The 19280-nt window shown below is 35.1% G+C and overlaps 1 protein-coding gene across 9 annotated transcripts in view; it reads left to right on the forward strand.

The window, feature by feature from the left end:
• The window catches only part of CADPS2 (calcium dependent secretion activator 2), a 577926-nt gene that overhangs the window by 396096 nt on the left and 162550 nt on the right, over window positions 1–19280 (forward strand). For all 9 annotated transcript variants that reach the window (XM_074379141.1, XM_039472830.2, XM_074379140.1 and 6 more), the window contains exons 12-13: window positions 6828–6964; window positions 9735–9922. In XM_074379141.1, the coding sequence (XP_074235242.1) occupies window positions 6828–6964; window positions 9735–9922 (325 nt within the window). The remainder of the gene's footprint in view (window positions 1–6827; window positions 6965–9734; window positions 9923–19280) is intronic.

The following is a 19280-nucleotide window of genomic DNA, read 5'->3' on the forward strand; positions in this document are numbered from 1 at the left end:
AAAAGAAAGGAAAAAAGAAAATGTTCTACCTCATCAGAATGAGATTACTGACCCTATCAGAGAAATGCCATGAATTCCTCCAGAGCGTAGTTTCACCCATAGTATTTTCCTCCCTCCATTGACTTATATAATCATTTTTTGTTTTCTTTCCTAATGATCTTTTAGAAGAACAATTTTAAAATCACAAGTAGACATTGAGCAAATAAAGTAAAATTGTAAATGTCTGGTTGTATAAATATATATAGGCCAGATGCGGTGGTTCACGCGTGTAATCCCAGCACTTTGGGAGCTGAGGTAGGGGGATCATGAGGTCAGGAGATCAAGACCATCCTGGCCAATGAGGTGAAACCCCATCTCTACTAAAAATACAAAAATTAGGAGGGCATGGCGGCACATGCCTGTAGTCCCAGCTACTCAGGAGGCTGAGACAGGAGAGTCACTTGAAACCGGGAGGCAGAGGCTGCAGTGAGCTGAGATCATGCTGCCTGGGTGACAGAGCGAGACTCCATATCAGAAAATGTATATATCTATCTATCTATCTATATATACATTCCCAATTCATTTAAATATGCTCTGTTTCTCATTTCTTTGCTGACCTGTAGCTGGTAAAGGTAAGTATTTTCATGATTTTTTAAATTAAATGTTTTTAAATAATTTTAATAATACAAAGTTTGAGGAATATCATGATCTTGTTTACAGGATCAATCTTCTACTTCCTAGCTAAACCCAGAATATTTACGTTAGCTTTATTGTTTACAAAACAAAAATGTCTATCACAGTGAAAAAAGTAGAAACAACCTAATATCTACCATTCATATAGGCACAAAGGTAATAGCCATTAAGGTGTTATAATAACATGCAAAACAAATGGTCAATATGCTAAGTGGAAAAAATACTAAATTGGACATGTATTATTTTCACTATATTAAAAAGCCATCCAATTTATAAAACAAAATATAGGTAGAATTACACCTAAAATATTCAGTGGATGTGTTTTATTGGAGGCACTAGTTGCTACTCTATTTCTTCTATATTTGATTTTTCATTGAAGTATGTATTTTTATTTATTTTTCACAAACCCAGTGCTTTAGCATTAAGTATTAATCTTAAAAAGAAGCTTATTTTTTTCTGTGCATGGTGGCGTGTGTCTGTAGTCCCAGCTATTTGGGAGGCTGAGGCAGGAGGCGGAGGTTGCAGTGAGCCGAGATCGCATCACTGCACTCCAGCCTGGCACCTAGCAACAGAGGTTGCTTAAAAAAAAAAAAAAAAAAAAAAAAAAAAACCTTATTTTTTTTAATACTAAGCATACTAATAACTAAGAAAAATAAAAAAATATAAAATCTAACTTACTGGAAGACAACCATATCTTTTTAGGACATTAATAATATGTATGTATAGATTTCTCTAATAAGCAAATCAATTCCACTTATCTCTTTTGTTGTTTGACTCTCTGGATATATAAAAATTCTAAGGGAATAGAGTGAGCTGAAGGGGTGGGGATGAGGCTGGTAAACAATTTTTCACTTCAAATATAACGTACTATCATTGCCAAATTGACTAACAGTCTTTGGTTAAACTATCCTTCTTTGTTTTCTCCAACCAAATTTCAGTGCATGTACCCTGGTTTTCACTGTCCCTCAGTTACATATGTAACGTAATACAACCTGTAGGTTACATAATACAATATCACATAGTAGTAGTTCCAATAATAAATTAATATCAAAAATTAACCAGAAAAACTGCCATCTTTTTTATTTTTAAGTTAATATTTTTACATTCTTACATTGAAATACAAACTGACATTTAATTTTGTGGACTTATTTTCCTGATTGATCTAATATGTTAAATTTCACACTTCATAGGAAATGCATTTGTCTTTCTTTTCATTGAACATATTTTTTCTAATAAATGTTCAATACTTACTTTGCTTATTTGTACTTCTAAGCTTCTGTGTTGATCAAAGTTGTCATCATGTGGAAGTATTACTTATGTGTTATTTGCTGCAGAAAACAAGATATGTTAATTCATATATCGAGTTTTGAATCAATTTAAGCAAAAGAAGCTAAACAATTATTTGGGTCAGTAATAGAGGTGTGAACAAACTCCTTTGCTTTTCAGCAGAAAATGTGTACATAAAATGTGGACATACTGTCCAGACCGATCTAGGTAAAATTTGAAAATATTAAACTCTTCCTATTAAAGCCTACATGGATGGTATAAAAAGAGAAGTGACACCTACTTTGCTGTGTCACTTTTAACTTCCTGTACCTTCTTAAGCTCTATGAGCATTTGAATTATAAAAAGTGTATAAGCAGATGTGAGTAGTGGTAAATGCAGTTACAGATGAACTCCTAAACACAGGACAGTACATTGTATTATATTTCAAAAGATTCATTTGCTGCTTAGTTCAGCTCGGTGTTTTGCAGAGAGCAATCTTGGCTGACAGCATCCTCTTAGTCCTTTTGATACTAGAGTCCCACTCCCAGACACTGGAGTGACCTCGGAAAGCTAATAAATGGCCTCCTTTTCTCCTCCAGAATGCCCCTTTAGCTTTTATTCCCCTTTTCCTTTTATATTTATGATTTTTCACAATGGGAGCAGGAACAAATGCAGTATCACTAGAATTTGTGGCAAAAAAAGAAGAAATGTTTCAGTTATTATTTTTTTTAATCTCACATTCTCTCTGACTTAGATGCCTTTCCTGGGATTTGGATTTTTGAGCACTTAAGGGGCAGGTTGTGGTCAGTGCCCACAAAAAAGCCCCCTCACCATAGTGGTGGGGTCTACTAGCTCACTGATAGTCCTCATGTCATTTTCTATACTAGCTATTTTCAAGTCTGTATTAAGTTGATACTGTCAACCTACTGCTTATTCTTTTCTCTTAACTTCCAGCAGCTGTTATCCTAATGAAAAAGTTTAATTTTTAGGTTTCACTTACATAAAGCCTCATAACTTCTTAAATCTATAGCAAATAGTAATCTTTCTCAATTTGGGTTTCATTCCATCTACTGTTAGCACACCTGGTGACAGTACCGCCTAAAGAAGCTGGAGCATATATCCAAGTGTTGCCATAGAAACTCCACCAGTATCCTCAGTTACCGTGTCCCACATCTGTAGTTAGTCCATAGGTTAATCATCACAATTTATGACAGTTTTGTAGCATATTGCTTAAGCTCATAGCTTGTTGGTTTGTTTTGATAGTTGTCATATTTTTTCAGAAGATAGATTGAAATAAAAATTTCCATCATCAGAGAAATTTTAGAAACACCACAGATAATTTTCTGTTTAAAACTAGTTACCATCATGTCGTGTTATAGTAATATTAATTGAAGATAATCTAGTATAACCCTATTTGAAGCCTTGGATTCAGTAATTGACTAAAAGCGTGTTTTGCATTTGATTTAGGTGATGCCTGTGTCTCTCAGGAGTTACATACAGATATGTTATGCCTGTAGAAAGCTATGTGAAAGTATGTCTTTATAAAAATAAGAAACTAGGTAATATTTTAATGGTATCTGATTTCCTATATTACGTTAGTTCATGAGAGAACTTTAAAGCTAAAGATGGCAGGGAGGAAATGGGGAGGTGTAAGTCAAAGGATGGAAACTAGCACGTATGTAGAATGAACAAGTCTAGAGATATAATGTACAACATAACAACTAGAATCCAGAAAATTGTACTGTTAGTGATTTTTGTTAAGTAAGTAGATTTTAGCTTCTCTGTCACAAAAAAGCAGCGATGTGACATGATAGAATTGTTAATTTTCTCCTGTATATAACCATTTTGCTATCTATATGTATCCCATAATATCATGTTGTAATGCTTAAATATATGCACAAACACACACACAATTTTATTATTAAAAAAGCATTTCAGTAGTATTGTGTCTGTTTCTCTCCTCCTAGCTTTGATGCTATTGTTGTCTTACATTTCACTTTTCAGTATGTTTTTGTTGGGGGGGCAGCAGATGGAGTCTTACTTTGTGGTCCAGGCTGGAATGCAGTTGGTGCAGTCTCAGCTTACTGCAACCTCAGCCTCCCGGGTTCAAGCATTTCTCCTGCCTCAGCCTCCCAAGTAGCCGGTGCCCACCACCCAGCTAATATTTTTCAGTACAGACAGGGTTTCACCATGGTGGCCAGGCTGGTCTCGAACTCCTGATCTCAGGTGATCTACTCACCTCAGCCTCCCAAAGTGCTGAGATTACAGGCATGAACCACCATGCCTGGCACTTTCAATATTTTAGAAACACTTGTATACATTGCTGTTATTTTGTTTAAAACAAGGGCCAGAGGGACAGCAAACTGAAACTGCCTGTTCTTGAAAATGAAACACAGCCTATCTACTTGCCTGCCTGTCTGTCTCTGTCTGTCTGTCTGTCTCTCTTTCATTTTTTCATTCAGGGAGGTCAAGAATGTTACTTTTTAATTTATTTTATATGTAAATTCATGGAAACTAAGGCTATACTGGCACATGGTGATGTATTTTTTGCATGAAATGTTCCAAATGGAGCTGATCTGATATAGAAAGAAAGAAGTATAGATGCTTGGTCTTCACAACCTGTGTTTTAAAGATAGAATGATTCCAAAGAGCACATTTCACTATCATAAAATTACAGCTCCAGAGAAATGGAAGGTTGTTGGTTTTCTTTATTTATTTATTTATTTTTATTTTCTTAAATAAAAAATTTAGTGGGTTTATTTGCCTGTTTTTTCCAAGTAGAGTCTGTATTTGTGACTCAAAGTTCTATGGTTAATATCATTTTTATCACTAATAGTAATTGTTTGAAAAATAATGTTCCATTCATGTATGTGATTTGGAAAGACTTGTTACTTTAGCAGACATATGGTTTGGAATATGTATTACCTGAGGAAAGTACTTTATAAATTTACAAAAGTATGATTTAATTATAGAAATGAACTATAGACTCTTTTTCAGAATCACATTTTTATTTAAAGATTGTATGCCCATTTTTTAATTGCTTCTGCAAATCTTTATAGTAGGCCTTTTTCCTGTGAAATTTATTACTGTCCTGTTCTCAACAAATTAACCATTAATTGGCGTTATTTTTAACTCCTATTGTAACCTTCTTGGGTGCAAGAAATAAGGTATAAAATTTAGCAGGTGTTTTATAAAACTAGTAATTTAATTTCATAATAATGATACTAAAAGAATTTTTGCTGAGATAAATGGAAAAATGAATATTCTAAGAAAATTTTTTAAAATACAAAAAAACTTCCAACTTTATGTGAGCTTTACAGTTTTAATATTCTGCCTCCTACTCATCTGATATTATTTAACATTACATTATCATATATTTAACTTTATAGTAAAAGAGACAGAAGAATAAAATACAAAAGAAGTTGAATTGTATGTTAGCTCAGGGAAAGCTGTTTAGTTTTGTGTTCATCCAGTTAATATTAATTTATCACATGTAATGTATTTAATCATTCAGGTAATTATTAAATGTAAAGTTATATATATGCTATTTTCTCCGTGGATTACAACCTCATACCCTACATATCAATAAGCTGCCATTCATTGATTACTTGCTATATTCACCTTTTCATATCTGTCATTGAGTGAGATGTACATTAGTTTGTGTATCTTTTTTTTTTTTTTTTAGTGTGATTCTGAGGACCCTTCAGCTTGAATTATACAGTTCTTCCATCTACAAATATGGCTGAAAGTTGAACTTGACATGGATCAATATGATCTGGGCTAAATATCTAAATGTGACTGATTATGTTAGCATCATGTCCACAGATCAATATTGAGTTTTATTATGAGTCCAACTCTATAATTGGGTTTAGTCAATAAACTTTTGTCTCTTTTCCTTTACAATTTTAGGATTGTACTATGTAAGTTTCAGAAACTACACTTAGCTTACATTTAGAACTCTGCTTTTCTTATGATGACCAGAAAGAGATCTATCTATGAATTTTAAGGAACAATGGGGCTTCAGTTTTACCATTGTGAGAAGAGACCACTTTTATCTTCATAACTGATTGCTTGCTCAATATGCGCTATGTTTCTTACAGAGCTAATGTAATAACACCCCAGCACTCCTTTGGGGTAGTGTGTGGCTTTTTTCCCCTATACTTAGTAAATAACTCACATTGAAGACTTTGACAAAACATACCATTAATGAAAGCAATCATAAAGCTTGCCTTTTGATAAACCCGCAGGGTCTACAGGCGTTGAAATATGCAATCTGTAAAGAACAATAAATTTGGGCCTTTGAAGTGCCATTTGGGACATTATGCTTTGTCTGCATATTTGCACAAACATGATGCTCCCTTTTTTATGTCTCTTAAACTTGAAGCTTGAGAGCGCTCATTGCCATTTTTACATTAAGGATGGTCCCATTAAAAGCTCCATACAAAAAGAAGACTGGAAGTGATCCAGCTGAAGCGTGTGTGTTCATTTCTGCCCTAGTTTGCCATTTGGAAAGCAGTCTTCTGGCCATCGTTGCTGTTTTTTATTAATAGACCTTACTTCTTTTCTAGTCAATTCCATCAGTAAATGTAGACTTAAATATAACTTTTCTCAATGTTGGAAAATAAGATTATTCCTCTGATGGATATTAGCAATAGCTTTGAATGGAAACAGAATTACTTCATTGTAAATAATTTGTAGATTTTTCACTGTCGTTTTTACTTAGGCTTCAAAAAGTTTCCCATTTATGTTAATATGCTGAATTCTTGGCATCATATTTTATGTGATAAAAGGTAATCTTCTGTTATGAGTCATACATTTTTTGTTCTTTACAACCTGTATCTGTCCATCATTAAGCCTGAAAAGTAAATATACTATACCCTAATTTACAGATGGAGATCGTTTTCAGAAACATGGCATGGATGAGTTTATTTCTGCAAACCCCTGCAAGCTTGATCATGCCTTCCTTTTTAGAATACTCCAGAGGCAGACTTTGGATCACAGACTGAATGATTCCTATTCTTGCTTGGTGAGTACAAGTCTATCTATCTAGTCCCCTATAGGTTGAAATAAAAGATTTTAGAAAGTGAGAAATATTTGTCACAAAGTAGCAATTTTATCCCTGACTCATTTAGTAATGGTAGTTGGACTGAAGGATAAAGGATTCCAATCGATTGCTTCCCAATTTGAAAATTATACACTTGAAGACCACTGCTGTGCCACTCAATAGACAGGAGAATAGACTCAAATAGATGCTAAACTGTGGTTTGTAAGTCCCTTTAAAGAAGGCTCAGTGAAAAGGGAAGGCTTTAAATGAAGACTTTTTAAAGCCTCTGTTACAGGACTTACACCTGTACAGACATGTTAAAGTTGAAGTTCTGTTCCTCAGATGTTGACACCTCACATTTCTTTCTTTTGCTCTTATAAGGATAAACTAAGTGTCAGGGGAGAGAAAGAGTGGAATTGAAAATATGACAGGAAAGTTTTAGTTTTAGTTTCATCTAGCCATCCAAAATATAACTTGAATTCCTTGACAAAAGGAAAGGAGTCAATTAAACTGAGTAAACTCTTTCTTGGTATGTGTTGAAATTGTAGCCAAAATTTAGGATATGAAGTATAATTTATTTAAAAGGAATGCTTGACACTTCAGAATATGGGGACTAAACTTTATAACCTAAGAACTATGTGTGTTTTTCCAAGCATTTATGTTGTTAATAGCAATTCATCTGAAATTTTTACAGCCAGAATATGCCTATTTCTATCACCAGTTTAATCTCTTGGACACTGAGCATAGTACAGGTTGAATATTTCTTATCTAAAATGCTTGGGACCAGAAGTGTTTCAGATATTGAATTTTCTTCAGATTTTAAAATATTTGCATTTTATATGCAAGGTGAGCATCCTTAATCTAAAAATCCAAAATCAATTTTCTTTGAGCATTGTTTAAAGAAAAACCTTAGCCAAATTAAGTTTAACCAAGCTTAATTGGGCAAAGAAGAATTCATGAATCAGGCAGCCTCCCAAGCCAGTGTAGGTTCAGAGACTCCAGTGCAGCCACACGGTAGAAGCAGCTTTTTAGACAGAAAAAGGAAAGTGATGTACAGAAAACGGAAGTGAGGTACAGAAACAGCCAGATTGGTTACAGCTCAGCATTTGCCTTATTTGAACACAGTTTGAAAAGTTGGCCACCTTTGATTGGCCCAAACTCAGTGATTGGCACAATAGTAGACTACAGTCTGTTTATAGGTTCCATTTAGTTTACAATTCATGATGTACAGTTAAACCTTTAGGCTGAACTGAAAATATGTAAGGAGGCAACTTTAGGCTAAACTTGATTTAACAGCATCATGGAAGTACTCAAATATTTTGAATTTTGGAGTATTCCAGATCTGGGACTTTTTAATTAGGGATGCTCAACCTGTAACTTCATGCAATAAAGTCACATTATCTTTAAAATAAGATTTCAGACAAAATGCCCTCCCCCACTAAAGATACTTCAGATAAGAAAAAGTGAAACAACTTATTGCCATGCTCACCCTAACAGTTCATTAATTCATTTATGGATTGTTTATTTAGTATAATTTCATCTTGATCCAACTCAAACTTTACAATCACATGGAGAGTAAAACAAATCCTTTCAAAATCCTATTCTGTCTTTTCATGGACAAACACATAGTGTCCTCTTGGATTCGACTCAAAGATATTATTCAGTTATCAAAAGTTTTGATTTTGTTGATGACCCCAAGTGTAATATGGAGTCTGAGGAAAGTGCTACAAGGTCTTCCGCTGCACCTAGAGGGGAGTGAGTATGACTTGCTTAGAAAGTGTTTGAAGTCTGATGACTGTAAATATAAATCTTGGCTCAATAGCTGATTTGCAGTGTGGTCTCGGACAATTCACTTAACATCCCTGAGCTTTATCTTATTTATCTGTGACATGGAAACCATATAACTACCATGCATGATGGTTCTTCTCTTCCTCCTTTTCTTTTCTTCCTCCTTTCCTTTATTCCTCTCACCTTTTTCTCATTATTCTTTTCTTTCTCTTACATGATTACCCTGCTCCTTTTTAAAGCTCTCTATACTTCCCTATTTTATTAAGTTAATCTATGTAAATCCATATAATTCATCAAGATGTTTTATAAGCCAGCTCCACCTAACCCTGTCCTCTAGGTTTAGCCACATAAACTGCCTATTGTGTTCAGGTGGCATGCACACACATACATCTAACATCTCATTTCAGGAGGAACAGAAACTGCTAATACAAAGCACTAACTCTGTTAGGTTAGTCATAGGAAGACAAACAAAATGAGAAAAATATCCCAGGTATTTAAGTTCCCAAATAGTGCATGTATACTGCTGCTAGACTTGATGACGTTTTCTTTTGGTTCACTTTATGAAACTTTTGGTGAGTAGGAAATTTCATCTATAATGTTTTCTTTCTTATTCTCTTTTTAATTGACTCATAAAGAGAGTGAAATTTTTGGAGTGAAATCTTTGTGTGTGATCATTTAGATCCTATAAATAAATGTGGCTAATTTTGAATGATAGTGGGGAAGCACAAGTTACCCATGCCTTGCTGTGACAGTAAAGAGAGAATAGCATTAGGTCACCAGTGTCCCAAATCAGTTTAACACTTCATGATATTATCTCTTCTGAAAATAACATGAAATGTACCACTAATGTAATAAATGTCAAGATACTTTCATGCAGCTTCTGTTTATAAGGCCCAAAAGTGCCTTCAGGAAAGCAAATCTTAGTATAGAAAGAATATATATCTATTCTTTTCCTACTTTGCAGGGTTGGTTTAGCCCCGGCCAAGTCTTTGTGTTAGATGAGTACTGTGCCCGTTATGGTGTAAGAGGCTGTCACAGACATCTCTGCTACCTTACAGAACTGATGGAACATTCAGAAAATGGTGCTGTCATTGACCCTACCCTGCTCCATTACAGCTTTGCATTCTGTGCCTCTCATGTGCACGGCAACAGGTATTTTTACTTGCAAATACAAAGTGAAATGTATGGGGTTGACTATGGAAAAGAGAGAAAAATGTGCTTTGCTATTATCATCTAGTAACAGATTTTAAATAGCAAACACTTCTTACAGGGAAAAAAATGACAGAGAAAAAAATGTGCATCAGTATGCTGTTGATTTAGGTGGGCTACACTTTATGTTTCTTTTTGCTGGTAACGCCACTTGAAAGAGAGAGAGGGAGAGAGAGACAAAGAGAGAAAGGAGAGAGAGAGAAAGAAAAAATATCTATGAGATTAGAAACTGCTTTTAGTTCTTATATACCAACTAGTAGTAGGTCTGAACAGCCTTAAGTATCCCTATGATTCCTGTGGTAATGCATACATGTGCCTGGGTAGGATGTGTTGATAGGTCTGTGTGTAACTAATGATCATGGCTTTTCCTCTGTGGAATAAATTTTCTCTGATAAAACAATATAAATAGTGGGGTGTATGTAGAGTCTCTTCTTAGGCCCTTTTCTAATCCACACTTTAGGAACAAGTACTCTTGCTTTACCAAGATGGAAAAAAAATTGCCTACTGTTGGCCTCCACAACTATGTATCTCTGAGCTTAAAAATCTGTCTATATCACGTGGGGTGTAGTGGCTCATGCCTGTAATCCTAGCACTTTGAGAGGTGAAGGAAGGTGGATCACCTGAGGCCAGGAGTTTGAGACCAGCCTGGCCAACTGCGTGAAACCTCTTCTCTATTAAGCCAGGCGTAGTGGTACATGTCTGTAATGTCAGCTATTCAGGAGGCCGAGGAACAAAAATCACTTGAACCCAGGAGGCAGAGGTTGCAAAGTCAAAATTGTGCCACTGCACTCCAGCAAATCTATCCATATTGCTCCCTTTCTCTTACTCTTGCTCAATACATATTTGATGAATGAATAACTTAATATTTGTGTTAATATTTCTTCTATTAATGGCCCATTAAGTCTTTAGTCATCTTTTTTCTTTTCCTTCCAATCTCCAATTTGCGAACATCAGTATTCTCTTCCCATAGTAACCCTTAACATTCTCTTTTTTACATTTCCATTGTTTAACGTAATTCTGACCTTCATTTTTTTCTTGCCTGTGTATCTGAATTTATGTATCTACTACCTTTTTTTTTCTGTAGTATTCTACCAATCAGTCAAAAAAATTATAGATTAACTTTTACCACACACTTTTTCAGAAAGCTTAAGTGATTTTTTGTTATTAAATTAAAAATAGATTCCAAGTGATAGCATCAACATTTTCCCATTATCCTGTTCCATCTCCCAGTTTTATCTCCACTTAATTTTACTCCAGAAAACCTGTTTATTCTCCATGTTTTTCTTTTTTCCAGTTTTAAAAAGTCAAATATCACAAAACTCATCTTAGAAGACTTATGTTAACTCATTCAGACACTAAGAACTTTTTATCTGTATATATATATATATATATATATATATATATATATATACATATATATATATATATGGCCTGAGATACACACAAAGGCATGTACCCACACTTTGTATACACAAAATGTACGAAGACATGTTTGTACATGTATCTATGTACATCTAGGGGTATGCACACTGAGTATAGTCAGGTGTATGTGTGCACATACACACATTTATTAGTGCACACATGTTGTATGTTTCCACTTCCAGCTCTCACACATTGCTGCTCAGCCTGGGCCCTGCAAGTACATATGCTACTTTTTCCCAGTCGCCTTGTTAACCCGCAGAGGCCTTCAAGTCCTTTCCACCTCCCACCCACTTGCTCACCATCAATAAGCTTAGCTTCTCCTCTTGCCACCTTAGGGACTTGGATATATGGAATAGTGAACTGGGGGTGTGTCAATTTGTTACTCACCCAAACTGACCAATAAAACCTTTATTTAGGCCATGTGTGGTGGCTCACATCTGTAATCCAAGCACTTTGGAGGCCGAGGCGGGCATATCAGCTGAGGTCGGGAGTTCAAGACCAGCCTGACCAACATGGTGAAACCCCATCTTTAAAAAAAATAAATAAATAAATAAACAAATAAATAAACAAAAAGAAAAAACTACACACAGAGAGACACACACATACCTGCTTCTGTTCTACTAGATCATATTTTAAAGGCAAAAATCAGTCTCTTTCACCTATTATCCTCCACATACCTTAAAACACTATATCGCATATTGTAGGTAAACAATAAATATTTGTTGAAGTCCCCAATGCTACCATTTCTCAGCCTACAATAAAATAAAATCGATCCTCGTCTCAGAATCTATTTAGGTTTTCACTTTATTTTGGAGTCCAGCCTTGATTTGAAACTAGGAAGATGTTGCTGATTTTAGTAGTTTTTTTCTTCTGTCTCCACTCAACCCTCTACACTTAGAAAATGTGGGGGTACAGGAGTCAGTCAGGGTGGCTAACTGTTGATACTCAGGAACTGTTTTACTAAAACTGTCTCTTGTCTCCTGACTCTGTCTCAATTCCTTCTCACTAATGGATATAAAAAAAATAGAGATTCCGGCATCAAGTAGCTCTCTGAAATGCAAGAGGATGAAAAGGTTTCAGTGAGACAAACCGAAAGCAAATTGTGTAATCAGATTATTTTATTCATCAGCACAGAAAGGTAAAATTAAATTGAGAACATTAAGTAGGGAATTCAGCTAATGTGCCTCAAAATATATGTGTTTGAGACACATTGTAATGGAAAGTTACTGAGGCAACTAGGGGCTACTGCTGCTGCCTGGGAGGCAGCCTGATTTGACTCTGTAGGTTGCCATAGTTACTTTTATTCTTTAAAACTATTGTTTTCTTTATAATGATACTCTGTAATGTGTAATTCAAGGTATGTTTATATGTTTATGCATATATTATCTTTAATATTGCACATGAAATCCATTTTCCCAAAGATTAAACTATGTACATATTCAAGTATCTCTGGTAGTATTTTAGAATAGAAATTTGAATCAGTCTCTGATTCAGCATTGAGGTGTCATATAGTATAAGAAGAAGAAGAAAAGAAGAAGTATAGGGTTGAGAGAAATTTGAACCTCAGTTTAGGATAGAAATTATCCAAGATAATCTGAAAGTTATGATGTTTCCTGTGATGTTTAGAGTCCAACAGATGTTGTTCAGAAATACTATGCTGCCACAGTGAAAGACCAGAAAGAGGCAAAGATCTTTACTCGAATCCTGGCTCTGAAATTTGTAAACTGGCCCATGTTCAGCAAATCACTTAACTTTTCTGAAACTCATATAAAAGGGCCAAATACTAATATGAAGGTACTACATAATTATAAAATATTATCAGTATTAATTACTCTTACTATTCTAATATACTTTCCTTTGCCACTTAACCCAAGAGGATATACATTGTGAGAAGAAGAAAAATGTAAAAAATATGTAGTTCGGACTGTTCCTCATGCTAAATAGAAATATTTCAATGTGTATGTAATTATACTCCTAATTTATTTGCTAAAGGAATATTCAGGTTTTGGCAACCTCCCCTTGTGAGAATGTGCTTCTCTCATTCATATCTGCAGCATCTGATATTTATACAGACTTTTGTTTGAAAATACTGTCAATGTCAAATCTGACTTTTCTGCAGTGTTTGCCATAGTCTTTTTTTATGGTCATTTTTACATCTGTCAAGACACATATTCAGAGAGTCATTTTGCTCATTACCTGAGCTATCTCTGTCATAAATTCAAAAGGAGAATAGGTTCGCTTTTGTTATTGACTGAAGTGAAGGACAACAGTGCTGTCTGGATTTGAAATTTTTCAGGGAGTACATCCTATTGCACAGTGTTGAGCTCTCTAGGTGTGTTCTTTCCGTACAGATACATCTCTGAATAGCACTCTGAGTGTTTCAGAAATAAAAGAATAGAGTTAAACAGAAAAGGTCTGGCTGGTACTGAGACTGAGGAAGAGAGAGAAAAAGAAAGGAAGGAAGAAAAAGTGAGTCAAGGACAGAAACAGACCCACTCATGCAGGATGATAGCCACACACATCAGTGAATAACACGACCACTCATTCAGCCCTAGTGCTGCTGAGGACTGACAGGAAGGAGAAAAGAGGCTTTCAGAGACAATACATCATAGGGCAAAGTTCTAGGTTGATATGTGTGGTTATACATCTTGGTTTTGTAAGTCAGGCTGAGGGTGGAGAAACTGAAGCAGCAACACAAAATGGCTTTTATGTCCCAATTTAATGTAAGAAATACAGTGTATTCACTGACTCCTCTACAGTTTCGCAGGGCCGTCTTAGAGCTGCTGCATGCCTGACAAAGGCCAGCTCAGATGTGTTTGCTTTCAAGTACAGGGCACAGGAGTACAACATGACTTGAGTTTCACATATAAAATAATCTTAATTTTCTGCAGATTCGGGCATCAGTCAAATCATCATATCATAATACCTCTGTCTCCATAGATGCTAACATTTCTCCTTGACTGTCACTTCAGAAATTATGTCTCAAACTTCCTATCTGTAATTTTAGAGACTGTGATGCATTTTTTGAGAAAAACCACAGATAATTGCATCAAATAGGATCATCAAAACTGTTCACTTAATTTTAGTCTTGGATATGTGACTATAGAGAAATTAAGTATAAATGACACACATGTTGTAAATGGAGACACTTTTGGGGCAGGTGAGCAACCAAATGAAAAGTCATAAGCAAGGTTATTCTTAGGTAATGTACCTGATATGACAGGTTTCATGCCATGTGCCAAATGAGCAAAGGCAGAAGGGATGGGTATTGAGAAGTATATTTCAAATATTACTAGAGGATTTTTTAAATTTTATCAAAAATGATAGAACAACCCTAAATCTATCTTAATCAGACTTTCCTAGCAATATCTATACTCACCCAACCTCAAGTTCAGTAGTGAAGCAAGATAATTGTGCCTTTCAAAGCAAAACAAAAATGGACAAACCAGAGGAAAAAAAAAAGGAGGGAAGGGAGAGACTCCGCGTGTTGGAAATATCTCTGAGTTAGGAATCAGAACATCTGTGTTCCTATTCTGGTTCTTCTGCTGATGAGCTACCTGACTTTGAGCAATTGGTTTTAACCTGTCTAGACCTCAGTTTTCCATGTATACCTTGTTAGTAATAACGTCATTGCTACCTACTCAATGTGGTTTCAAATAGGTCAAATAACATTCTGTAAGTACTTTGTAAATGATGAAATATTGCTTAAATTGCATGTAGTAATATTTTATATGCAGTATATTAGCTAAATGAGCTTTTGGGGATTGTTCTGTGAAACACTGCAGTACTCCGGTGAGTTTTGTTATGACAACATACCACAGACAAGTTTCAATCCGGAGAATGAGACTGGAAGAACACTGATAGTAGATAGCGTCACCTCATCTACTATCCATGATCATGGGGAAAATCCGTACTGAAGTTCTGGGACCTCCCTGCATACCACTCCCCTGTTGCTGGAAAACATTGTAGGCCCCAGGGGGCAGTGGCAAACACAGCTAAAAGCAGGAGCCAAGAACCCCATCCTCTAGGGTAAGTAAGTAGGCAGACTACAATTTGGGAAATAGTTGCTAATTAATTTCCTGTCTTCCTTCCACACCTTCCATTCAAACCAGGCAACTTGTGGATTTTTCAGAGATATTAAATAAAACAGCCTACTAAAGGTCTGGGGAAGAGACAAGACAAACAAAATTTTTTAGTATGTGTTAGACTATGTCAGATTAACCATGAACAGAAACAAGAGCCACACCTTGACATAGTTTTTCTTAAACGTCATACCTTTAGAGCCTTCTTTTCATCAGTAGTTAGATATGGGACAGAGTTTTTGGGTCTCGAGTTGGATCACTGTATCATTGTTAACACAGTAAGTTTTTCAAAACAAGTATGTGATACTGTTAAGTAGAAACAATCAAAGAAAGCTATATGCGTACATATGTGCCATTTACCACTACCATTGCCACTGTAGTTTGGTAGTTTTAGATCTATGTTGATGTACAAAATTGGCTTGTTATTTTACTTCCTCATACTGGTTTTGCCAGGATTGGGTATCAGGTTATTATATCTATGTTAAATGAACTGGAGAGCTTTTCCAGTTGCTCTGCATAAGACTTGAATGGCTTATTAAAGTTTACTAGTAACTCATCTTTTAAACCAGCCATCCCCAATCTTTTTGGCACCAGTGACCCATTGCATAGAAGACAATTTTTCCACTGATGGGGCAGAGCAGTAGGGTGAGGGATGGTTTTGGAATGAAACTGTTCCACCTCAGATCATCAAGCATTAGCTAGATTCTCATAAGGACCACATACTTGCATGCACCATTCATGATAGGGTTCAGGTTCCTGTGAGAATCTAGGGCCACCACTAATCTGACAAGAGTGGAGGTCAGGCAGTACTCGCTTGCCTGTTGCTCACCTCCTGCTGTGTGGCCCAGTTCCAAACAGGCCATTGACTGATACCAGTCCACAGCTTGGCTGTTGGGGACTCCTGTTTTAAACCATCTGGGCTTGGGGATTTATTTGTGGAAAGATTTTTAACTGTTGTATTAGTTATGTATTGTAGCTATAGAAGTATTCAGGCTTTCTGCTTATTCTTTAATCTGTTTGGACAAGTTATGATTTTCTAATAAATAGTAACTTTCATTTAAGTTATTAAATGTATTGATATTAAGTTGTTCAAGGTTTTTTTTTTGTATTTTTTTTGCTCAATCTACAATTCCCTCCTTCCTCATTATAATATTGTTTATTTTTACCTTCTCTCTCTCTCTCTCTCTCTCTCTCTCTCTCTTTTTTTTTTTTTTTTTTAATCCATCAAGTTTATTGGTCTTTTCAAATGAGCAAATTTTGGCTTTAACTCGATTTTTTTTTTAAGTATACTTTTTATTTTAGAATAAGTTTAGATTACAGAAAGGTTACTAAGAGAGTGCATAGAGTTTTTATATTTCCATTTCCTGTAATGTTATTGTCATATATTTGTCAAAACTAAGAAATCAACACTGGCACACTAGTGTTAACCACTACTAGACATCTGTTCCAAGATTCAATTCAGGATACCAAATTGCACTTAACTGTCATGATTGTGACAGTTTCTTAGTTTTTTGTTGTTGTTGTTGTTTTATCAAATGTCCCTCAATTTGGGTTTGCCTGACATTTTCATGATTAGCCTGAGATTATGGGTTTCTGTAAAGAGACAAAATACCCTTTTCATCACAGTCTATCAAGGAGTACATAGTATTCATGTTGCATCCTGGTAGTGTTTGTCACGTTTCTCTACTGTAAAGATATTATTTTTATTTTTTTATATTCTATTTTGAAGAAAATCGCTAAGTCCAACACACACTGAAGAGGAGATGAAATGAACCCCACCTCCTAGAAGGAGAACTATCTGCATACATTATTCAGAATTCTTGTGTAAGGAATATTTGCCTCTTCTTACCAATTTATTTAACCATTTGTTTATATCCATATAGATTCATGTACAGTTGCTTTATACCTTGGGATACAATCTAATATACTTAATACTTTGTTGCTCAGATTGTTCCTGCTATAGCCATTGAAAGCTCTTTTATACTGGCTCCCTTTGATATGCCCAACCCATTTGGTTTTTTAGCACTTTCTTAGGTTTATGGTAATCTGACATGCTGCAAGTTCATCTTTTATTTTCCCTACTCCAGCCCAAGAATTAATCAGTTCTTCAAAAAGCTCTGCTGCTGCTGCTGTTGTTGTTGTTGTTAGATAATGGTATTTAGAAACCAAAATCTAGGTGACATGTATGGTCATTTCTGCTGGAATGTCATGGCTTCCAGGCCCTCTCAGTGGACAGAGCTAGGTGGTATATGATGTATGATAATCCATGAGTTCATACAGACGTCTCCAACGGGAATCCAGGGCAACAACTTTCATTTCAGCATCCTTTTCTTCCTTATCTTTAACTTATCTTTTCAACAGTGAGAACTCTTAATTCCACCATCCATTTACAAATTGTTCAACCCAACCCCTGAACTACATGCAGAACAGTTTTGGAATTCGCCAACTAGGCTATAACACTTGTCTATAAAACCTTTCAGTTCCCAGTCAAAACACTGTTTTCCAAAGATCAGTAGGAAAGCAGCTTTTTCTCCTACCTTCAGTGAGATTGTGTCATCTTTCCTAACTTCTTACATTAGATGTTTAACTCAGTACTTGTCAGCTTTGCTTTTCTGAGTTTGGGGTTGTAACTTTCCACTAAATTCTGCTTGTATTATGCACTATTTGATTAAAATTCATTCTAAGTAATTGTAACTTTTCATCATAATTTTTTGACACAAGATTATTTGTAAGTACATTTTAAAATCTAAGAATGTAAAGCTTTTTGGTTATTTTCTTGAGAACTGATTTCTTACCTAATTCCTTTGTGTTTAGAGAACGTGATCTGTATGATACCATTTCTTTATAACGTTAAGATTTCCTCTGTGGCCAAGTATGTGTCAAATATTATAAATGTTTTCTGTCACTTCTTTAGCTATGTAGTGCAAACAGGATTTGTGTGGTCAAGATATTCTAAACTCTTACTGATTGTTGCCTGTTTGATCTGTGGGGTTGTGACCAAGATGAGTGGTAATCTACCACTGTAATGGTGGTTTTGCTTCCTATTTCTGAAAATTTTTGTTTTGTATACTTTGAGGTTGGTTTTTGAGTGTTTTGTTGTTGTTGTTGTTGTTGTTGTTGTCGTCATTAAGACAAGATCTCATTCTGTCACCCAGGCTGGTCTCAAACTCCTGGGCTGAAACTCCTTGGCCTCCCAAATTGCTGGGATTATAGGAATGTGCCACTGTGCCTGGACCAAGTCTGTTCTGTATTCAAGCTTAAGATTGTTAGGTATTCCTGGTGGATGGACATTATCATCATCATTTAATGATGCTCATCATAACTAAAAATGATTTTTGCATTATATGTAGGTGATTATTAATGTAGCTTTCTTTTGATGAGTGTTTGTCTGATATGTTTTTTCATATGGTTAACCTTTCTATGTTCTTGTATTTTAGTGTGTTTTATAATAGTAAACTAAATTTTGATTTAATTTTCCAATATGACTATTTCTATCTTTTAATTAGTTTGGTCCACTTAAATTTATCATGTAATTGATAAAAATAAATCACATATTAATAAAAGTAAATCCATTTCTACCATTTTATTCTAGGCTTTCCTTTTTGGCTCGTGTTCTATAACTTTTTCTTTCCTTTTTTATTGGCATATTTTTTGTTTCATTGAAGTTATTTTAATTCTATTTTTTTCTAACAGTTTATATTTTCAAACAATTACATTTGAAATGTACCAGGCATGTTGCTGAAATTTTAAAGTCTTATGCTAATCAGCAAATTTATCCTCCTAGATAGTTCAAAATC

Source organism: Saimiri boliviensis, chromosome 10 (assembly GCF_048565385.1).
Source record: "Saimiri boliviensis isolate mSaiBol1 chromosome 10, mSaiBol1.pri, whole genome shotgun sequence".
Classification (NCBI taxonomy): Eukaryota; Metazoa; Chordata; class Mammalia; order Primates; family Cebidae; genus Saimiri; species Saimiri boliviensis.